The sequence below is a fragment of the Lipophrys pholis genome, assembly GCF_963383615.2.
Source record: "Lipophrys pholis genome assembly, chromosome: 20".
NCBI classification, from domain to species: Eukaryota; Metazoa; Chordata; class Actinopteri; order Blenniiformes; family Blenniidae; genus Lipophrys; species Lipophrys pholis.
In genome coordinates this window covers 677687-702285 of record NC_137648.1, presented here as the reverse complement: position 1 = coordinate 702285, position 24599 = coordinate 677687, and the positions used below count along the sequence as shown (strand labels likewise).

The 24599-nt window shown below is 44.2% G+C and overlaps 1 protein-coding gene across 1 annotated transcript in view; it reads left to right on the top strand.

Moving 5' to 3' along the window:
- The window catches only part of dipk1c (divergent protein kinase domain 1C), a 40613-nt gene that overhangs the window by 5364 nt on the left and 10650 nt on the right, over positions 1-24599 (top strand). Inside the window, exons 2-3 of the mRNA XM_080489483.1 lie at positions 1345-2296; positions 23660-23863. Of these exons, the coding sequence (XP_080345609.1) occupies positions 2075-2296; positions 23660-23863 (426 nt within the window). The 5' untranslated portion in view covers positions 1345-2074. The remainder of the gene's footprint in view (positions 1-1344; positions 2297-23659; positions 23864-24599) is intronic.

The following is a 24599-nucleotide window of genomic DNA, read 5'->3' as shown; positions in this document are numbered from 1 at the left end:
GACGTTTCTCCTCTTCTGAACCTTTCGTCAAGTTACGAGGAAAGAAGATTTTATGAGTTTGTTTTCCTTCTAAACTACTTTGTGAAGTGGGGAGGAGCCGAGAGCGGCTGGGAGTCCCGGTTTGAACCCCTCACCTCTGCAGGATCTGGGATTATTTACATTTCAGGGTTAATTCTGCCCCGAATGAGTTTCCCACCAAAAACAGATTAAATAAGATCAAAACTTCACATTTACAATTTTAATCTGGAATTTTTCCTTTAAAATGAGAATCTGCAGCGTTTGCTCATATTCGGGGGTATTCTGGGATATTGAGGACGTTGGAAGCGTGTGGCTAAAAAAGGATGCTAACATAAATAAAGTTGTCTATATATTTAGGGGCCGAGCCCGAAAGGCAAGGCCTCCTTCTGGACCTTCTCCTCCGGGGCGATCATGGTATCATAGCAACACGCTATCCAATGACAGGCGAGACCCTGCTGATGAAAAGTTCTGTACAACGTTGTAATAATCTCGTCATCGGTTTAGATTTCATCAGCCATCAAAGTTGGAGTCCTAAAGCCTCTTGTCTGTCTTCTTTCATTGAAAAGTACATGAGAGTTCTGCTCATGAGCGAGGAACCAACATGGCCGCCTCCAGAGGGGCGGGACTCCCCGTCCGTATTCTGGTTCTATAGTTGAGCTTCACCTCTAATAGCATCAAATTCTTCATGTGTCCATTCAAATGTCGGTTCTCGCCACTGGGTTGTTTATAGCGCCTTGTTCTTTCATTTAAAAATCAAGCAACAGCGCCACCTCATGGCACGGCGTGCTCACTACACCGTTTTCACTGTCTCTGCCGTTTCCCTGCAAACCAAGATGATTTTCAGAACGTTGCCTTGTAAACGGGAAACTTTTCTGAAACAAACATCACGTAAACGAGAAGAAAGGTCCCGGCCGAGGCTGCATGCCTCTTTAATTACGCTTCATTTTATTGGTTCATCTTTTTTATATTGTGTATTTCATTGTGAAGACTGTAAGGGAAGTGAAGCCTGCAGACACTTGGTTTATACTGCAGCTTCTCTACTTTGGCACGATTCATTTGCAAGTTATTGTGTGATGATATATTTTATATTTTAATTATGTTTAGGTTGTTTTTTTTAAGCACTTCCATACGTTCGATTAGGGATGGGTTTGTTCTACAGTTTTCATATCCTGAAAACATTTTAGATTTAGTGTGTTAATGTAAAAACTACTACACATATGTTTACAAAGTATTTCAGCCAAAGGGTTAAAAACGTTCCTAAACGTTCCTCTGATCAGTGATTAGCAGCTTCATTTCCACTCTGACTCTCCTTTTCTCCGTTCACAGATCATCCCGATGTTCAGGACGTCGATTTCTCGCACAAGATTATTTCTAAATCCCAAAAGAAAAGTCTTCTGTCCTCATGTTTCAGCTTTCTGAAGCTTCTTTTTCCTGTTTTCCACCGTGAAGACGTTTCTCTGGCGGATGTTTGGAGGTTGTTTTAGCGAGACGTTGGGTTTGAGCCGATCGGAGGACGTCCTCCTGAGAGGAAGCTGGACGGCCACGTGATTCCTGGCTGTGGAAAACAACGCCACCGCTGAGACGCTCTCGGCATGAATGAACAAACCGCCCATGAGGAAACGGCGAGGAGCCGAGTCGGCGCTCGCAGCGCTGCAGTCCCCGGGTCTGGATCCTGTCGCTCTGATTGGATGATTACAGGCTGCGTGCCTCGTCCTCTTCATGTGTTTTTGCTCGACAGCAGACTTTTATTATGAAAACAAAATTTCTGAATGTTTTCAACATCAGCATTCTTTGAATGACACCGAGGAAAAACCTTTGAAGGGAAGAGTCACTTACTATTTTTGGATTCTAAATAACTGCAGGGCATCATGGGAAGTTACAGCGATACGCCGATGACTTGATTTACTCCTGTACATTTCTTTAGAAGAGAACTGAAGGAATATTTACCATTGAATCAATAAAACCAACGTCTCCTGGGTCTCCAATGAACCAGAATCTGGATTTACACTCAGAACCTCTCACCTGAATACTTGGAGGACCCAGCCGACCCCCCGTCATGCTGCCCGGAGGCCCGGTGGGGGGCGGTGGAGCCCGGGGCGGCCGGCTGTGCCTGCTCCGCTGGCTGGGTCTCAGGCTGTGGTCCAGACGGGGGACTCTGGTCTTCGCCCTGTTCTGGTTCGGGTCCTGGTTGTTCCTGAACGGACTCGTTCTGGTGCACAGGAGCATTCTGTCCGACTACTGCACCGACGACAAGAGCAAGAGCATCCTGCAGAGACTGGTGAGTCGGGAAAGCACTATCTAGGTCACAAGAACTTAACTCTATTGACATATCGGTGTTAACTAGTGGGTCCAGATGGTTTATACCTGAATATTTTTACAGATAATTAATGTCTTTAAATAAATTCCACAAGCAGCCAAACAAAACAGAGAAATAAAAGAAGCAACTTAAAGCCTGAAAAATTCGGTAGCCGAATAACTGTTTTGTACTTGTAACCTTGAATTACCGTATTTTCCAGACTATGTGTCCCATCTGATTAAAAAAAGTGTAATGAAGAGTAAAAAACAAAAATAAATATCGGAACAAATTTAGATTAGAGATGAACCAATGCAGACTTTTCAGTTTTGATACCGATCCCGATACTGTGGCTTCGAGTATCAGCCGATACCGACCTGATGTTTGGCCTGAAAACTAAATACCTTTACATGTAGAATATATTAGTAGTACTACCACCACTCCTCGCAGCGTGTACTTTGCAGACATTACAAACTGCCGATGGTCTAGTTGGAGCGTTCAGTGTGGAAAACGTTCACACAGAAGATTCTGTCCTTCGTATGACATCATCGTATTCGTTGTTGAGCTCCTGCAGCTTCACAGATTGAAGGGCAGAGGGTCGCCTCAGGTATTGGTGGCAATTTCCAATTCCCGTTCCATCTATTATGATGATATCAGCCTGATATTCGATCCAGATATCGGATCGCTGCACCCCTAATTCAGATATTTTATTCTAGAACATTCTGTCAGTTTCTTCCTGAGCATTTAGCTTAGCGATTAGCCTTTTCTGGTTTTCTTCATCACACACGTTTCTCACTCTTTCTGCTTCCTATTTTTACTTTAAATTCTACTGCAGACATTTTTCTTCTCAGAGATATTTTTCTTGTTCTGTCAGTCAAATACAAGAGAAAGTGAGTTTTTTCTGTGGTACTGTAGCAGCATGGTGTCATGAAGAGACATCTCGTGGTCCGATATGGGATGTACCGCTGGATTGTGATAAACGAGTCGCTTCTCAGCAAACCAACTAAAAAATATGCAACTTATAGTCCACACATTGGACACAGAATGGTCAGACGTCCTTAAATGTCTTCATATTGTTATTATATTAAATGAGTTATGAGTTGTAGTAATGTGACAAATGACAAGTGAGGAAAGAAATCAAACCTTGTGTCCTCATACTGGTCACTACGATGTAAGAGAAAATGACCGTATGAGTTTATAACAATTTACCTGAATGTGTGAGAACAATTCTTTCATATTAAACCTTTTAGTTGTTTTTTACATAAACACAACCAAACTCAGAACATTCAGAAACAAGAACAGTGTCACAGTACATCACTGTTTTCCACTATATGTCCAGGTAATGAACATCGTTATGGAATTTGGTAAAAGGTTGTTTTTTTGTACAGCATTTAGAATTGTATTATTGTACACAGGTTGTGTACGTGTAGGATGGGCTGGGGGGGGGGGCAGATATCATATCTGAAAGAATATCATTAATTTATTCCACTTTGCAATGTAGGACTCCTTTAGCAGGCGTAGTAAGACAGTTTGGTGTATTCATGTTAAAGCATGGAAGATCTGAACTTCCTGTTCCAGGTTGTTCTTGGTGATAAACGACTATTAAGGGAGAAAGTTGGTGAATTGTGAGCATGAAGGTGAGATTACTCCAGTTGTGTTCTAGCAATACTGTTTCTTTGTGAGACCTCCGTCTCATTATCTACGTTCTGGAGGAGCGCTTGTGTGGCTCATCAGTCACAAGCGGGCGGGTGGAGATAAACAGCCGGGGGGGTCGATGGCTTTAATGAGCTCCTGTCTTATCACTGCAGATCTGCTGCTGGAAAAGCAGAACGATACGATCGGACTCTTTCCCCTTTAGTTCTCCTTGACTTTTCTATTTGATTTGGAGTTCATCTCCACCTCCATCAGGCCTGGAATCACACTGACCAGCAGACCGTCGTCTGGTGACCGCAGGACGTTGGTGGACAGATTCTCTGGTGTTATACATTCAATCCATACGGCTCTGGATCTGCACATGGGCCAGTGTTGCTTCACGATAAATGTCTTATTCATACGCTGATTTGTCTCTTTGTGTGACGTACGATCGTCAATAGTTTCATGATAGTACGTCAAACACTGTATGAGCGAGCTTTCTTAGTGTTGATGTTCGTATGTCGTGTATCCGACATGGTAAATCCTCTAAACAACCATGTCTGGTATTGATGATCGTACGCCACACACATCCATTGTAAATGAGATGATCAGCTATTTTTGGTATTAATTATTGGACTTCATGCTCCATTCATCAGAAATTGTATAATAATAATAATAATAATAATAATAATAATAATAATAATAATAGGTTTTATACAGCGTTTTTCTGGACACCCAAAACACTTTACATTACATCATCATTCCTCCATCCTGGGTGGTGGTAAACTACGTCTGTAGCGACAGCTGCTCTGGAGCAGACTGACGGAGGAGAGGCTGCTAATCTGCACCATCAGCACGCTGACCACCACCACCCACTCACTCTCTCACTACATCCACCCTCTCACCACCACCCACTCACTCTCTCACTACATCCACCCTCTCACCACCACCACCCACTCACTCTCTCACTACATCCACCCTCTCACCACCACCCACTCACTCTCTCACTACATCCACCCTCTCACCACCACCACCCACTCACTCTCTCACTACATCCACCCTCTCACCACCACCACCCACTCACTCTCTCACTACATCCACCCTCTCACCACCACCACCCACTCACTCTCTCACTACATCCACCCTCTCACCACCACCACCCACTCACTCTCTCACCACATCCACCCTCTCACCACCACCACCCACTCACCACATCCACCCTCTCACCACCACCACCCACTCACTCTCTCACTACATCCACCCTCTGACCACCACCACCCACTCACTCTCTCACCACATCCACCCTCTCACCACCACCACCACCCACTCACTCTCTCACTACATCCACCCTCTCACCACCACCACCACCCACTCACTCTCTCACTACATCCACCCTCTCACCACCACCACCACCCACTCACTCTCTCACTACATCCACCCTCTCACCACCACCACCACCCACTCACTCTCTCACTACATCCACCCTCTGACCACCACCACCCACTCACTCTCTCACCACATCCACCCTCTCACCACCACCACCCACTCACTCTCTCACTACATCCACCCTCTCACCACCACCACCCACTCACTCTCTCACTACATCCACCCTCTCACCACCACCACCCACTCACTCTCTCACTACATCCACCCTCTGACCACCACCACCCACTCACTCTCTCACTACATCCACCCTCTGACCACCACCACCCACTCACTCTCTCACTACATCCACCCTCTCACCACCACCACCCACTCACTCTCTCACTACATCCACCCTCTGACCACCACCACCCACTCACTCTCTCACTACATCCACCCTCTCACCACCACCACCCACTCACTCTCTCACTACATCCACCCTCTGACCACCACCACCCACTCACTCTCTCACTACATCCACCCTCTGACCACCACCACCCACTCACTCTCTCACTACATCCACCCTCTCACCACCACCACCACCCACTCACTCTCTCACTACATCCACCCTCTCACCACCACCACCACCCACTCACTCTCTCACTACATCCACCCTCTGACCACCACCACCACCCACTCACTCTCTCACTACATCCACCCTCTGACCACCACCACCCACTCACTCTCTCACTACATCCACCCTCTGACCACCACCACCCACTCACTCTCTCACTACATCCACCCTCTCACCACCACCACCACCCACTCACTCTCTCACTACATCCACCCTCTCACCACCACCACCCACTCACTCTCTCACTACATCCACCCTCTGACCACCACCACCCACTCACTCTCTCACTACATCCACCCTCTCACCACCACCACCCACTCACTCTCTCACTACATCCACCCTCTGACCACCACCACCCACTCACTGCATTCAAAAGGGAAGAAAAAAAGGATGAAAATTTAAGAAAAAAAGTAAAAGAGCTAAGAAAAGAGATAAGATGGTTTAAAATAAAAAGTCCTGACTTCCTGTGGCTGTACGACTCTAGAACTCCCTGTAACTAGTGTTTGTTGTGTTTTAGTTAATTTCATTCTTTCTGTGCTTTCATATTTAAAATTACTCATTTAATTTCTGTCCTGTTCTATTTGATATTCAATAGCTTTCTATTTATTCTGTGTGAAGCAACGTTTAAAAGAATCTATCTCTGGGAATAATAATGTAGTTCTATTCTATTCTATTCTATAATTGCCTGAAAAATGAAACAGCTAAAAACATGTACAAAAGCAATATAATGGAATGTTCACTGTCCTAATTCAAACTTAATAAATACAACCTAAGATACAGTTTTAGTACGTGCTTCAAAACTACAGTATATATGAAACGTGTTTTGCGGCTCCAGATAAACTTGATTTGGTGGAAAAATCACAAAAAATGTCTCTTTTGGTCATGAAAGCTGCAGAATCCTGGATTCAACGGATCCAAAGTTCTGATTTGATCCCGTCTTCCGTCCCCGGAGCTCTGATGTCCAAAGCCTCCCTCCTCCATGTGAAATCTCTCTCTGATCCCAAGTGGAAACTGATGAAATCCTAAATAAACCCCCGGATCCAAAGTCAACAGAGCGCTGCCTCCGTCATCCATCAGGACTGTTTGGAGGGTCTGCGGAGAACCACTCTGGGTTTGGGCTTTCAGAAGCTTGTTTACTTGCTGACACAGCTTCCCCTTCTCGACCATGTTTACAAGTGAAAACCATCAACTTTCGCTGTGTTTTGGCTTCTCAGTTACACCTCGACTTTCACTCCGAACCACTGGAAACTGAAGTTCTGGAGAACCGCTTCTGGAAAAGAACTATGTCCAAATGCTAATTTGTCCGTCTCCGTGTAAACATGGAAAAAACTCTGAGTCCGTCACAGGAGCCGCACGCTCATAATAAACACTTTTTCTGAACACGTGTGAGGAGATGAAGAATAATTATGGATTCAGAGTTTTTATTAAGAGCTTAGTTAGCGCTTAGCATGAGCATGTAGCAAAAGGCTAATAGCTAGCCTTGTTTTTATAGTTTATTTTCGGTCATTTTAAAGTGATTACTCGGCTCATGTCCATTTTTTAAACTACATTAATGTTTCTTAACATCAACAATAAGGAGCTTTTTCAAAGATTTTTGACCTTTTAGCCCAAAATGACGAGAAAAAGCTTCAAATAAACCTGGAGGAAGCAAACAAGGCTAACCCTTTAGCTTTAGCTGTGTTTCTTCTACCAGCTGTGTCCTCGTCTCACAGTGTCTCCGTCCTTCTCTCACTCAGTCAGAACTAAATCTTCCAGTTGCAGGTTTGTTTCTTTACACACACTTTGCGTCGGAGGAGAATCTGTACGTGTATTTATAGTCTGGGAGCCGACATGTTGCCTGTCTCTGCAGATCTGCTGCATTCCTCAAACTATCTACGGCGCCGCCGGCGTTTTCCCGGCCGGACGCAGCTCGGATTGCTGACAATTAACATAACCAAGTAAAACAAAACAACCTGCTGATAGCTAGCAAACATCTTTCCTGCGGGAATTCTTCCATAAGTTTAAAATTTAAGCTCGTGTGACAATTATATTCACAAGAAGACGCTTACTACTTTTAAGCTGGTAGTTTTTGTAAACTAGCGTTGGTCCATTTGTAAGCTTCCTTCTCGACTGGTTTCAGTAGTTTGAACTTCCAGAACTGTTTTGGAAGTTTTGCCCTCGTTTCACTGTTTTTATTGTTTTGATGCTGGTTATGCTTTTCCCATAAATCTCACACGAGGTTGGCTTCGTACTGGAGTTGCGTTTGCGGTCCTGTTTTCCCTGTTAAACTCAGATGTTAGACGTGTGATGTGTTGTGAGTGACGAAGCCCAGAGCTGCAGAAAAGCCTCAGCGAGTCTTCAGGAAGTCCTCGGGTCCCTGCAGCTGCTGCTAAACGAGCTCTGAAGACAGGATGAGCGCGGCGCTCGCCGGCGTCTCGCCACAGATGGTCGGATAAACAAGTAGCAGCTGGAGGAGAAACGCTAACACACTGACACCTGAGCTTCGTGAGCGCTGGCGGCTGGCGGCCTGTGAGCGCTGGCGGCCTGTGAGCGCTGGCGGCCTGTGAGCGCTGGCGGCCTGTGAGCGCTGGCGGCCTGTGAGCGCTGGCGGCCTGTGAGCGCTGGCGGCCCGGCGGCTGGATGTTGAAGAGCTTTTCAGATCAGCTTTCCGCTCGTTCGAGACACATTTAGGTTTTAGTTTCACATGTTTTTAAAGATAGTGTGCGTTTAAGCTTTCTCTAGCCCGTTTCTGACGTAAAGGCTAATCTCACGTTAGCTTTGGACTTTCTTCAAACTGGTTTCTGACGTTATTTTAGGCTAGCTAACCTTACGAGTGACACGTTTGTCTGATTAGACTGATTTTGGTTTGAAATTTGATTTTATATCCGTTTTATAATATCTTCACTGATCTTAAGATATAGCTTAAGTCTGGTTTGAAGCTAGCTGCTGGCGGCTTTTTGAACAGGCTCGGCTTCATTGTTAGATTAGTTCAGCTTTATTCTGGCTTCAGGCTAGTCTGGGCTTTAGACCAGCTTTAAGAAAAGCTTTGGATCAGGTTCAGACCAGTTTCAGGTGAGCTTTGGAACACCTTGTGGAAACTTTATTTCAGGCTACCTTCCTATTAGCTTGATTCTCGAGCGGTTTTGATTATTGTGATGCTGGTTTTGGGGTATGGGACATTTGGGGCTCGCCTGGTTGAGACCCTGTCCACACGACAACGCCGCTTCATGTGACTGCATCGTGATTGGCCAATCATCCACATAGCACAGCGTTTTAGCAATGTTATCTTTTTTTTTCTTTCTAAACGTGTTTTAGAAAAATTTTGAGAAATTTTAAAACGAAGCCCCGGTTTTGGCGTGTGGATGGACAAGATGCATTTTAGCTAAAAACGCTGACGTCACTGCCGCGCCTCTCGACTCGACAACCCCGCGACGTCACTTAACAACAACAGTGACGGACTACATGCTCCAGGTGGAGGTACTGATACTCTGTCTTCTTCTAGGTTTTGGAATATGTCTGTGGCAGAGCTACAGCGCCACCTAAAGGTCTGGCATGTACTCTCTTGTTTTCAGCTGTATTCATAGTGACGTGTGGATGAAATTTCTTTTAAGAGCAACGGGGAGAAAAAAGGTTGTTTTGTGTGGTGTGGACGTTCCTCAGACTCCCTGACTCCAGGCGTGTCGGTCGATGCTCTGCCGTTAGCTCAGGTAGAACTAACAGAGCGTTAGCCAGGTGCTTTACGGCCGCGGCTCCGACTGCTGTCACTTTGATTGTTACACCTGAGATGAACGAGTCTGAAGCTCCAGCACCTAAATCTCCAAATCTGTTTCCCTCGTACTGTAAATTACCGCTAAAATCAGCTTGATATGTTCTCCTCTTGTAAAGGAGAAGGTAAAACAAGTAGCATTAGCATTGAAGGGACTTTGAGTTGGTTAGCAGGAGCGTTAGATTTAAAACACATGAAACATACGGATTGAAAACATCATTTCCTTCTTTCATAGTTGTGTATTTTAGTGTACAGATGAACGAAGCATTTTACCCCCAATAAGTCTGAGTTTTGTTGTTTTTTAATGATGTAAGCGATCATTTGGAGGCAATAAGAAGTCAGTGGGACTTTAAACTCTCTGTGATTAAAAAGGTTGAAAGTCTGAAGGTTTTCTACGTGTTCCTACAAGCTGGAGACGAAGTCAAACCACAGCCCAGGACAACAAATCCATCACAGACTGATGAGCTGTTTATGGAATCAAACCAGAGTCCCTGAACGCCGCCTGAAGGGACTTTTCGCTGACAGACCCCCCCCCCCCCCCACGTCCCCCCCTATAAATCTGAAAGCGATTGTCATTCACAGAGTATCTTCTGCAGGCTCACTGAAAAAAAAATAAAAAAAGCACTGATGAGGGGCAGTTTGACATGAACGAGGCGCCGAGAGACGAACTGGAGACACGTTCTGTTTTATGGTCTGACACTTCTTACCCTGAGGGACTCCATAACACCGCCAGCTTGGGTCTGCTGCTGCCAGATCTCTCAAAATCCCAGTGTGTGAACTTCATTAAGGACAATAAACGCAGCAAAGGTTTTATGAGATTGCCTGAACTCCTTGTGGGGTTCAACAAAAGAAAAGTGTTTGTGCAAAAGCACAACTGAACAAATCTATTTGATGATATTTACTTATTGCAAAAACATCAGAGGGCCGAGGATTGAACCCTGAGGGACACCTCAAGGTTCTAAATCAATATTTCCCAACATTTTTATATCTTTGAAGCTGCTCAGATTACCTTTAATAAATGTTGTGGACTGTGTCTCTCATCTGTATAATACACACCCACTCTAACTAACATACAAAATCACAAACCTTCAAAGTAAAAGCAGGAGTTACTGTACTAATCCAAGGTCAGTTTTCCCATGCTCGATGTGAGTTCATCCTCTAGTGTTTGAGTAGAAAAATGTTTGTGGGGTTAAAATAAAGAATAAAGTGTCACGTGCATAAGAACAGGAACAGTAATATTAAGATAAGTAAAACATCAGAGGCCCTAAAACTGAACCCTGAGGTACACCGCCAGAGCAAAATGATCACCTTTCCTTTTTTCTCTGGAAGCCCTAAAAAAATACAAAAGAGTGAACAGGCCCACGCTCACCAACAGTGGAACCTTCAGAAAAATAAAAACAAAACTCTGGGTACGATTTCAGGTCATTTTTTCTGTGATAGTTGCTAAATCAACAGCAGGATTTAAAAGAATAATGTATCATCATGCCAATACCTGGAACTTACCATTGATTTTAATTGATCACGAGTACGAAAAACATCAGAGGACCTCATATTGAATCCTGAGGTACACCACTGACAACAAAACCACTGAAACTTCAGTAATCACGTGAAAGTAATCAGTTATTAATGCTCCGTAATGTATTGCTTTATAACGGTGTCAAAAAAGACACAAGAAAGTGAACTCTGCACTCGATGCCTTCACGATCCGTCATGTGGATTTGTGTACACATCCTGTGAGTACCTGTGAAACCAAACTGACAACATCGGACACGCCAGCGCGTTCTGGCACGTCAACATGCAGCCGAGACGGCAGATGGAGCGTCAGACGAGGGAAGCAACGGCTCAGAGTCAAAGTACGAAACGCAGCGGGGACGGTTAGCAGGAAGCTGCGATGTTGTTTAAACACATCGTCCTCATGAGAAGAGCGGCGGTATTGTCAGGTCGGACTGTAAATTAAGACGCGTTCAGACACAGAACATAAATGGAGTTAGTGGAAATATGAAGATTTGATCCCACTTTGCTGTTAGTAACATTCCCAGTTCATTAGAAGATGAATGTTTTGTAAAGGGTTGTCCCGGCTGTCCCTGTTTGTCCTGCCTAATGCTAATATTCAGTCAGTTCAGGATTATTGAAAAGTTTAATGAAATGGTAACAGAAGTTTATCACCGCAGACAAAAGCGTTATATAATGCTAATGCTAAAGCTAACTGTTACAGAATAAGCCAATTTTAGTTTGTAATATCTGCTGAGTCATGATAAAAATAAAACATTGTAACTGTTCGCTTATCTTTTGATTTAATTAAACTTTGGTAATATTTATGACAAATCCCACTTAAAAAAATCATAAATATTGTAGTTTTATCCTGCACTCAGATTGTTTATACTTTGTACGTATGGATGGGACACGCCGCGTAACGGCGACTTACGATCGCGGTTATCAGGAGACATCTCCGTCTGTATTCAGCCGCTTAGGAAGAGAATGTCAGGCAGGGGGGCAGATAACACAGAGCAGAGCTGCATACCAACCAGGGGGCAGGCGGGGTCGCCCCCCCCCCCAAACCAGCCCGCCGCTAGCTAGCGTCCTCCAGAGACCAAAACGGAGAAAAAAGCTGCTGCGATTCAGACGTTTCTCTGGTTCCTGATCCTGGAGCTCTAATGTGAACAAACACTGTAAAATATGACACATTCACTTTTTCTATCCTTCAAACTAAATAAGAACAAAGAACAAACAGAGTTCCAGGAGCAGCTTCTGGTTCTCCACCTCATTCCAGTTTGTAAAGTACAAATAAAATCACCTCAGTATGACTTTGGATCCTTCTAACTTTCTTATCCTCTTTTAACAAGTTATTTATTTCTGCTCCTCAGACCTCGAACAAACTGGTGGACATGCTGTGGTGGTCATGCTGTGGTGGACATGCTGTGGTGGACATGCTGTGGTGGACATGCTGTGGTGGACATGCTGTGGTGGTCATGCTGTGGTGGTCATGCTGTGGTGGACATGCTGTGGTGGACATGCTGTGGTGGTCATGCTGTGGTGGTCATGCTGTGGTGGACATGCTGTGGTGGACATGCTGTGGTGGACATGCTGTGGTGGACATGCTGTGGTGGACATGCTGTGGTGGACATGCTGTGGTGGTCATGCTGTGGTGGACATGCTGTGGTGGACATGCTGTGGTGGACATGCTGTGGTGGTCATGCTGTGGTGGACATGCTGTGGTGGACATGCTGTGGTGGACATGCGCAGGAGCAGCGTTTCAGAAAAGTTGTGTTTTCCTTGGTTTCTATGGAGACAGAGTTGGACTGTTCTAGTGAAGGTGTATTTTTAACCATTTCAACAGGGTTGGATTGTTTTCAAAAAGTTGTGTCTTTCCCCCGTTTCCATGGAGACGGACTTGGATAGAGTTTGAACAGCTCCACTTTTACAGCCGTTTTCAGAAGGTTTCATTGTCGTGTAAACGAACTCCATAAACGTTACCAAAGTTTTTGTGTTTTCACGTGAAGTCGTTGCCGTGGAAACTGAGCCTGAACCAGCGAGTAAAGCAGCTGCTTCTCCTCACAGAATCTCTCCAATCGGTTCTGGTTAAATGAGAAACTTTGCAGAAGGTCAAATGTTTGGTCCAACTATGAAAACATGGGATCAAACGGGATTATAGCGCGGTAACGCTGCGTGCTAACGTGTATTTGAGCGCAATGGGAGAAGCGCTGGTTCCTGTTGCAGCTGAGTGAGTCTGAGTAAAGGGAATCCGCTCGCTGCCAAACATCACACAGCCGCCGCCGCCGCCAACGCTGCCGCCACGCCGCCGCCACGCTCCGATCGTATCAGCCCGTCAAACGTGACACGGCTCGTCACACCTCCAACAAGCTGCAGCAGCGCACGCGACGGCGCTAAGAGGCTAACGCTAACATCCACCGCTGCACTGTAAAAACAGTTCTTATAGATATAATAACATATATTAATGAAATTATAAAGATTTTCTGTGAAATTTATGCTCCAGTTTTCTCAGCTAAGTGAGATATTTTTTGTACATTTACTACTTACTTGCTACTTGCTACTATATTTGTTAAATTAAGTTTAATCAAATTTCACTGCAATTAAAAAAAATTTAAATAACATTTTTTAAAATAGCTTTATTCTACAGCAAAACATGAATTTTAAATCTTTTTAATATTTATGAGAACGCACTTTTTTTCTTGCTAATTTAAAATGAATACTGTCATTTAATCCCAGATCTTCCTCAATGAATAAATCTAATCTCAGGGGATTTCTTGGTAAAGGACTTTCATGTATTTTTCTTTGACTTTTAAAATAGGATTTTTCCAGAAAAGCCAGATGTTAGCGGTCGTTTCTCAACATCTGTGACCAAACAAACATTTAATTTCCTGGAAATCTGAATGAATGTTTTTCTTGTGAACAGGCTGATGTCAGATTTATGATTTATAGAATCTATAAAGAGTTTCTGTCTCCTGCAGCGACTCGCCAGAGAAGTGAAGGAAACATCAAGTCTGTGCAGGTCCGATGGAGTTTTAATTGAGGCTGACGAGCCAAACGGAGAAGATCTGGGTAACCGTTAGTTCAATGTGACAGAGTTCATGAAGCAGCTTCAGACCCAGCAGGTTTCATATTTCAGGCCTTTCACATTAAGAGCACTTGGGAGGGGGCGGAGCCGAGAATTTTCACCCCTTCATGTGGTTCGGGTGGCGTTCACAACGTGAAGAAGTGAAGAAGAAACACGGCTCACTGATTGGTCCAGACCGAAACTGGTCCCGCCACTTTTGTCTGTGGTGGCTAGGCTAGTTAGCTCCTGGCTAACGGGAAGCCACAAACAACGGCGATATAAAGTCTTCAGACCAGATATCAATGAGTCTTCCTCTCCACTTCTTCATCTCTACTTCCTCCTCTCTACCTCCTCCTCTCTACTTCCTCCTCTCTACTTCCTCCCCACAGCTTCCTCCTCACTACTTCCTCCTCTCTACTTCCTCCCCACAGCTTCCTCCTCACTACTTCCTCCTCTCTACTTCCTCCTCACTACTTCCTCCTCTCTACTTCCTCCTCTGTACTTCCTCCTCTTTGCCTCCTCCTCTCTACTTCCTCCTCTTTGCCTCCTCCTCTCTACTTCTTCCTCTTTACCTCCTCCTCTCTACTTCCTCCTCACTACTTCCTCCTCTATATTTCCTCCTCACTACTTCCTCCTCACTACTTCCTCCTCACTACTTCCTCCTCTCTACTTCCTCCTCTCTATTTCCTCCTCACTACTTCCTCCTCACTACTTCCTCCTCTCTATTTCCTCCTCTCTACTTCCTCCTCTCTATTTCCTCCTCTCTACTTCCTCCTCTCTATTTCCTCCTCTCTACTTCCTCCTCTCTACTTCCTCCTCTCTATTTCCTCCTCTCTACTTCCTCCTCTCTACTTCCTCCTCTTTACTACCCAGAATGCATTGCGCACCACGTCAGGTCCTCTCACCCGCCTGTGAGAAACATCGTTGGTAAACGAACCCGGGAATGTGAACACGCCTTAGATTGGACTTTTTCTGGTCCAACTTTAGTCTAGAATTTTCCTGGTTTGGACTTGATTTGCGTTTTGATCTTTTGACAGAATCTGGACCGGCGGGATTAGTGGGACTGGTGCTGATCTAACTGGACGTTCTAGATGTGGACTGGTTGTAGACTTGATTTTGGAGTAGAATTGTTTTTGAGAAGATACTTTGGAATACAAGAGATTGGTTTTGGACTGAATCACAGATAAGACTAACATGTTCCAGACTAAGTTTAAACTAGAACTGGACCCGTATGATTTGGACTAGACTAACTGACAGGAACCAGCCTGGTGATGGACCAGAGTTGGAATCATTTTTCTGGATAATTGCTCTGGTTTTGACTGGATTTTGGTCTTGGACCAACTTGTGAGAGAAACTGTTCCATTCAGACTCCAATGGGACTGGTTCTGAACTAACCTCAGACTAAGATTGATGTAGGACTGGACGTTCTAGACCTGGACTGGTTACAGACTTAATTTTAGAGTAGAACTGGGGAGATTTTGGAGGATACTTTGGATACCGGTACTGATTGGTTCTGGACTAATTATACAATCAAGCTTAACATGTTTCAGACTGGAACTGGATCGATATGATCTGGAGCAGATTGTTGATTGGAACTCACTGGAACAGATCTGTCCTGTTCTGTCCTGTCCTGTCCTGTCCTGTCCTGTTCTGTCCTGTTCTGTCCTGTTCTGTCCTGTCCTGTTCTGTTCTGTCCTGTTCTGTCCTGTTCTGTCCTGACGGTGCAGCAGCTCCGTGTCAGACGGTCCTTCTCAGTACGGAGCTCATAACGCATCCTTTTGGTAGCTTCACCATGTAGTTTTCTACAGCTGGGTTTGTGTCTGTGGACGGTTCACCGTGGTTCCACCGTGTGATTGGTGAATGCAGCCGTGTGCTTTCTACCTTCAGCTTCACGGCGAGAGTCCAGACACTGCCAGGCAGGTTCCGACACGCCGGCTGACCGCAGGCAGCGGCGAAGGCGTTTGTTCTTCAGCATGACTGTGTGAGAGCTGGTCGTCATGCCTCAGCGTGGAGGACTAATCAGAGCGAGCAGGAGGCGGCAGGAGTGAAGAGCCGAGGGTCTGCAAACTAAAACATTCAACTTCACTGAAAACTCAGTAAGACGAACACGTGGAGAAACAACACGGCCGAGGAGGAAGAAAACATGAAGACGAAGCTCAAAATCTGCTAAATGTTCATTAACCAACTGGAAGAATGTGCAACACGACCACGAATTTCCCAAAACAACTGGAAAAGTCTGCAAAACAAGCATAAAACGTTGTGAAGCAACAGGAAAGAAATGCAAAACAGCCACCAAAAGGTCGCAGTACGAATGAAAACAAAGAGTTAAACGACCCCAGAATGTGTGATGGAATCACAGGAGCGCCGCAAAACATCTAAACAACTGACAACATGTCCAAAACAATCACAAAAACAACTGCAAAACTTATAAAACTGAAAAAAATAAAAAGTAAAGCAAACACATTTTGTGCCAAACAACCATAAGAATGTACAAAACAAACAAAAACAAGGAGTTTAATGTTCAGGATGTTTTGGAGCAGATTCTCAGACAAACTTTTACTCAAACACTGAGAGTCCCCACACACTGATCCAGAGCTGTGTGTGAGTGTGTGTGTGTGTGTGTGTGTGTGTGTGTGTGTGTGTGTGTGTGTGTGTGTGTGTGTGTGTGTGTGTGTGTGTGTGTGTGTGTGTGTGTGTGCTGTTTACCAGCTGCAGTGTTTAAAGCTTCATTAATTCGACACCCGTGAACAGAAGTCACCTGCTCACTAACTGAGGCGAACCACCACAAACACTCTGTGTGTGTGTGTGTGTGTGTGTGTGTGTGTGTGTGTGTGTGTGTGTGTGTGTGTGTGTGTGTGTGTGTGTGTGTTCATTAGCAGCCTAACAGTGGTGTGTTGTAGCCTGCAGCTGTGAGACCAGCCTACACTTCCAATGAACTGACCCCGAGGTTCACTGTCCTCCCACGCTCTGTGTGTGTGTGTGTGTGTGTGTGTGTGTGTGTGTGTGTGTGTGTGTGTGTGTGTGTGTGTGTGTGTGTGTGTGTGTGTGTGTGTGTGGTGCAGTTACCCAGATGTGTAAATTCTTGTTTCCCCATGTGTGTTGGTGGATGAGTGTGTTTGTATGTTTCTGAGCTTCTGTACGTGTCTGCAAATATGCATGTGTGTGGGTGGAGGCGTGCATGTGTGAATGTGTGTGTGTGTGTGTGTGTGTGTGTATCTCATACACACACACGTGCCTCACACATACGTTGATGAATATGGTCCATTCATCTCACACCTCGTCTGCAAGAAATCAGTCGATTGTTCTGCACGCTGAGCGTTGGAGGTGTAAACGCCCCCTGCAGGATGCCGTGTGCCAATGCAGCCGTCTTCTGACCTGCTGCCAACCCACACACACACACACACACACACACACACACACACACACACACACACTGCACTGACTGAGAGCAGGAACTGTGAGGAGGGATGATCATTTCAGTCTCCTTTAACTTTCAGCACCTCCCCTCCTACTGCTGTTGAGTCCATCAACACACACACACACACACACACACACACACACACACACACACACACACACACACACACACACACACTAGAACATAGCATACAGTTATAATAGAACCTGAAAGGTGGAGTTTTTACAGCTTTTGCATTGAAGCTCAGTAATCAAATCTTTTACAGTTGTTTTAAAAACTCTTGCAGCCGTGTGCGTCACTTTTGCTTTCCAGTTACAACTTTTCCAGACGTCTCACAGCTTTCTCAGTTGGTTTGAAACTTTTGCATCATGTTGTGACTTTTGCATCATTTGACAGTCATTTAGTTATTTTGCAGTCATGTAACTTTTGTATTATTCTGCGATTTTTGCATAATTTTCTGACTTTTGTATAATTTAACAGTCATCTTTCAACTTTTGCAGTCATTTTAAAATTGTTGCATCACGTTCCGACGTTTGCATCATTTTGTGAATTTTGCATAATTTTAAATTAAGATGTGACTTTTGCATCATGTTACAGCTGGGGCATTGTTGCTCAGACTTGTACAGTTGGTTTGCACTTATTGGAGTTGAAATGCAACTTTTGCATTAGTTTGTGTAATTTTAATGAAGCTGATTTGTGCATCATGCTGCCATTTCTGCATCATTTTGTGACTTTTGCATAATTCAACATCATCTTCATATGTTTGCATCATGTTGGGACTTTTGTATAATTTTGCATCATATTGCAATTTTGCATAATTATGTGACTTTTGCAATATTTTGCATCATTGTGTGATTTTTGCAGTCGTGTTACAGCTGTGGGATTGTTGCTAAGACTTGTACAGTCGGTTTGCACTTTTTGGAATTGAGAGGAAACTTTTGTAGCCACGTTGGGACTTTTGTAGCCACGTTGGGACTTCTGCTGTTTGATTGCAGCTTGAACCTTCATGTTGCATTGCTGAAGTTGTGCTGTAGCTTTTCCACGGGTGTTGTGGCTTTTGCATTTATATGGGAAAGTTTCATTCTTTATCTGGTTTTCAGTTGACCAGTTCACGTTCAGAAGTTTTCGATTTCCAGATGAATTGAGACGGAAAAAACCTGAAACTCAAACTTTAACCGTGAGCGTGAGGCTTTGGTCTTCAAGGAAGAGGGTGCCCCCCCCCCCCCCCCGACACAACACAACGCCCCCCGGGGCCTCGGCAACACGAGCCAAACCACGAGAACACGTTGTTCACATTTGAAGCTGCTTGTAATAATCTCTGAATGGAGCAGTTTCTTTATTAAACTCAGCTGCTGCTGACAGAAACGATCCTGGAGGGAGCGTCAGTGTGCAGAGACGTTTCAACGTGGAAGAACAGCCGCAGCTGAACCACACAACTTCTGTCCAGAGCCGAGCTGCAGCCGAGCTGCAGCCGACACTGGCTTCAACCAGGTGATGGAAATCTGGTTATTGAGGATCCATGATGAGAACTTTGTAGCTGCACAATGTGCAAAACAACCACAAAAAGCTGGAAATCTGCCAAAGAAATATGCACAATTGCCGCAAAACAAAAAGAATCAACAGCAAAAATATTAGAACTAAATTGGCCCAAAAAATTGTAAATCCTTCAAAAGTGTGAAAAAAAACTCAAAAATGTGAAGAAAAAAAAACAAAACAGAAACATGCTAAATAAATATCACAAAAATGTGCAAACAAAATAACAAAATATGTGAAACCTCTAAAAAACAAAAAAACAAAAAAAAAAAACAAAGAAAAAATACTTCAAAGTTACCAAATTGTGCAAAACAAATAAGAACTATGTGACAGCAGCTGATTGTTAAAGGCTCGCAGTATACAGAACCCACTTTCTAGAGGTTCTCCAGCAGTACTACTCGTCCCCATACCTGGACTGACGCCCCAGAAGTGAAGACAGTCTGTCCTCTCTGTCCCTGGCTTGTTTCAGGTTTTAAAAAGTGTGTTGCTCCAAGCAGCCAATCAGAGATCAAACCCTATATAGTGTCATCGGGGGTTTAGCCAATCCCAATCAAGGTAGGCCCTCCCTTTGACTCCTCCCACAATTAGGCAGCTCTGCTCTGGCACATGGCACCACGAGAGGAAGTACTTCCTCCTCTTCCCAAGATGGGCATGTGTGGGTGGAGCCAGTCCAGCTCACACAGACACAGCAGATTCTGAATGTAGCTCCTATGATCCAATATTCAAATGAGGAAAATCAAGGAGGAGCTAGAAACTTAGAATACTGAAGGTTTCTGGACCGACCAGACCAGGAGGAGGAGGAGAACAGGAGGAGGAGGAGGAGAACAGGAGGAGGAGGAGAACAGGAGGAGGAGGAGAACAGGAGGAGGAGAACAGGAGGAGGAGGAGGAGAACAGGAGGAGGCGGAGAACAGGAGGAGGAGGTGAACAGGAGGAGGAGGAGGAGAACAGGAGGAGGAAGAGAACAGGAGGAGGAGGAGGAGGAGAACAGGAGGAGGAGGAGGAGAACAGGAGGAGGAGGTGAACAGGAGGAGGAGGAGGAGAACAGGAGGAGGAGGAGGAGAACAGGAGGAGGAGGTGAACAGGAGGAGGAGGAGGAGAACAGGAGGAGGAGGAGAACAGGAGGAGGAAGACAGGAGGAGGAGGAGAACAGGAGGAGGAGGAGAACAGGAGGAGGAGGAGAACAGGAGGAGGAGGAGAACAGGAGCAGGTGTAGAACATCTGGAGGATCGGAGAACATTAATATGTGTGAGAGCAGCTGATCCAGTTATCTAAACTTTCAGCGTTTCAACTTTCAACAAACGAACAGAGAAACGACGAAACGATGAAGGACCGCTCATCATCACCCGCCGGTCCTAGTCTGTCCTCGGCTCTTATCGCAGTCTCAATTAACCCGTCTGCATACCTACACCCCCTCCACCCCCCCCCCCCCCCCCCCCCCACACTCCCACCTCCCCACCCCCGTCTGCTGGACTTCCTCCGCCTTCCTCATGTTACTGTTCAGTTAATCAGACAAACCTGCAGAGACCAGGAGCAGCTCCTGAAAGATTTGATCCTTTAAACTCTGTTTACTGTTTACTGTTTACTCCGTTTACTCTACTCTGTTTAGATTGTTTACATTGTTTACTGTTTACTCTACTCTGTTTAGATTGTTTACATTGTTTACTGTTTACTCTATTTACATTGTTTACTGTTTACTATTTTCTCTGTTTACATTGTTTACTGTTTACTCTACTCTGTTTACACGATTTACTCTGTTTACACAACAAGTGGTAACACTAAATTTCTGATGTATTTTGGGTGTCGGTTTACACGACCACGGTGCTCAGTGCCTCTGAAAAAAATGCAACTTTTTGAAAACAGCAACCAAGGTGGAACTTTTAGAAAACGCTCCGACTCTGTCTCCATGGAAACAGAGGGGACAACGTGAACGTGGCGTGTAACTACATCATTTCTAGTGTTTCTGACATTTTCGCGGAAACACACATTTTCAAAAAGTTGTCATGTAAATGCAAAAACGATTCGTTTTCACCTGAAACGTTGTCGTGAAAACGGCCTGAGTGTCTGTCAGGTGAACTTTCCTCAGCCAAAGGTGTCATGAAACTAATAAGAATAAAATAAACTGAAACAAAACAAATTCAAATGAAATCACAAAACTAAGAGGATTTACCAAAATAGAATTTATAAAATGATTCAAATAAGAAAGAAAGAATAGAAATGAACCAGAAAATAGATTCAAATATAATAAATTCTAAATGTAATTTATATAAAATGGTAAAGAAAAAAAAAGACAAAATCAACCTACTAAAATCTGATCAAATAAATAAATAAATAAATAAATAAAAACTTGTTGAAATGAGACAAAACAATGAATTAAATAAAAACCCTCCATGGTGGTGTTGCCTTCAGGTGACTGGGAATTCTGAGCTTCTGAAGCAGAAAATGTCATTGAACTGATGAGTGAAGTTAAATCCTTAAAACCTGGCAGCAGTGGAGCGCACAGCTGGAGCTACTGCGACTCCCTGTTCGACTCCATGTCCGTCTCCCTGTTTGTCTCCCTGTTCGTCTCCCTGTCCGTCTCCCTGTCCGTCTCCCTGTTCGTCTCCTCGCTGACGGATGTTTGTGTTGGAATGCGAACAACGTGAGGATTAGACCACTAATCCCCGTCCAGAACAAGACTGATCCTTCACACCTGTGTGTGTGTGTGTGTGTGTGTGTGTGTGTGTGTGTGTGTGTGTGTGTGTGTGTGTGTGTGTGTGTGTGTCTTACCGAGGATTATCTTCAGGTTTTCACAGATTAAAAGAAAGACAAGCCGTTTATGGAGGAGGATTACATCATGTCAGAATAAGGTTTTCAGAGTTTTTCTGTGTGTGTGTGTGTGTGGGGGGGGGGGGGGGGGGGTGGGGGGTGGGGGGTCAGTGTGTGGTTCCTCCAGAGGTTGTGGTGGGTTTCCAGCAGGTTTCTTATTGAGCTGTACAGGTTTGACAGGTTTTACAGGTTTTACTGGTTTTACAGGTTTTGACAGGTTTGACAGGTTTTACAGGTTTTACTGGTTTTACAGGTTTTGCTGGTTTTACTGGGTTGACAGGTTTTACTGGTTTCACAGGTTTTACTGGTTTCACAGGTTTTACTGGTTTTACAGGTTTTACAGGTTTTGCTGGTTTTACTGGGTTGACAGGTTTTACTGGTTTTACAGGTTTTACTGGTTTTACAGGTTTTGCTGGTTTTACTGGGTTGACAGGTTTTACTGGTTTTGCAGGTTTTACAGGTTTTACTGGTTTTACAGGTTTGAGCTGGAAACTGTCAGATCAGAACTTGTAACTCAAATCCATCTTTAGAGTAGAAATACTTTATCAGAGATGAATACTTCTCGTGTTGCTCTACACAGAATAAATACAAGAAGTCAAAATATCCATTAAGACTGGATGAATTAAATAATAAGATTAAATATAAATGGATACAAGGCTTACCAGAAGCTTAACCACCAGCACCAGTCAACTCAACTAACCCATCTAGTTTAGAATCAGAAGTTGATCAGTCGGATCAGGAAAGACGAGTCTTTTATTGATTTTACTTTAGCACGTTGTTAGCCATGTTAGCTTTTAGCTCGGGGTACCTAACTCCTTTTAGTTCAGCTGAATTTCACCTCGAGTGGGAAGGACTAGTAAAGTACTGCAATAACTACCTTCAAATGTAACTTTTAAAGTTTTTCTTTGCTGAGGCAGAGTAGATGTGATGAAAACGTTTATATTTTAACCAAAAACAAACAATTACGGCTAAACTGACAAAAATCTCAATGTCAAGCTAGTTTCAGTAAAACTTTCTGCTGATAGAGAAAAATAAAAGAACCCGAGTGTCTCTGTGTCGCGTCGCTTCTCTTAAGAAATTTGTTTAAAATAAATTTATGTTTGTTTGAAGATCTGACCACTTCCTAATCCTGACCCTGACCCTGACCCTGACCCTAACACTAACCCTGACCCTAACACTAACCCTGACCCTGACCCTAACCCTAACACTAACCCTGACCCTAACCCTGACCCTAACCCTGACCCTAACACTAACCCTGACCCTGACCCTAACCCTAACACTAACCCTGACCCTAACACTAACCCTGACCCTGACCCTAACCCTGACCCTAACCCTGACCCTGACCCTAACCCTGACCCTAGCCCTGACCCTGACCCTAACCCTGACCCTGACCCTAACCCTGACCCTAACCCTGACCCTAACCCTGACCCTGACCCTGACCCTGACCCTGACCCTGACCCTAACCCTGACCCTAACCCTGACCCTAACCCTAACCCTGACCCTAACCCTGACCCTAACCCTGACCCTAACCCTGACCCTAACCCTAACCCTCAGGTTTGACGTTTGGCACCGCTGCTTGTTTGAAGCGTCACGTTATTGAAGCTTTCCATGTCGGAGTGTAAATGAAGGAGTTCCCCGCTGACGCTCAGCACCTCTCCTCAGTGCCTGGAGTTCGGCGAGGGCTCGGTGACGGGCGACATGTGCGAGGACCTGTGCGTTCTGGGCCTGGTGGAGTACAAGCGCTGCCTCTACTACGAGAACGGGAAGAAGGTGATCGAGGCCCGCTGGCGAGGAAACCCCGTCATCCTCAAGTCCAAGCTGGAGAACTTCTCCTCCTACGAGCCGCTGGGCATCCTGGACTACCAGGTGACCGCCGCCATTCCTGTTTCTGCCACTCAACCTCGAGAAACTACCGTGGCCTGGAAGGGCAGATCACCACGAAACTAAACTACACTACACTAAACTAAACTAAACTAACTAAACTATACCAAATAAACTGACTCAACTAACTAAACCAACTAAACTAACTGAACTAATTAAATTAAATTGACTGAACTAAATTAAACTAAACTAAACCAAGTAGACAAACAAAATAAACTAAACTAATTTAAATAAATGGACAAAATCAACTACACTGACTAACTAAACCAACTAAACTATCTAGATTAACTAGATTAACTGAAGCAACAACACTAAACCAAGTAAACTAACTAAACCAATTAAAATAAATTGACTTAAAAAACTAAACTGACTAATTAACTAAACTAAACTAGCTAAACCAACGACACTAAACCAAGTAAACTAACTAAACTAACTACACCAACCAAACTGAATTAACTAAACTAAACTAATGACACTAAACCAAGTAAACTAACTAAACCAATTGAAATAAATGGACTTAACTGACTAACTAAACTAAACTGATTAACTAAACTAATTAACTAAATTAACTAAAGTAAATTAATAAACCAATGACAATAAACCAAGTGAAAGTGAAATTCCTTTTCCACATTGACCCATAAAATCCAAAAAACATCACAAATGAGAGAAAATACTAAGAATCTATTGTAGTATTTTGGCATGTTTTTTTGATATTGTAGTA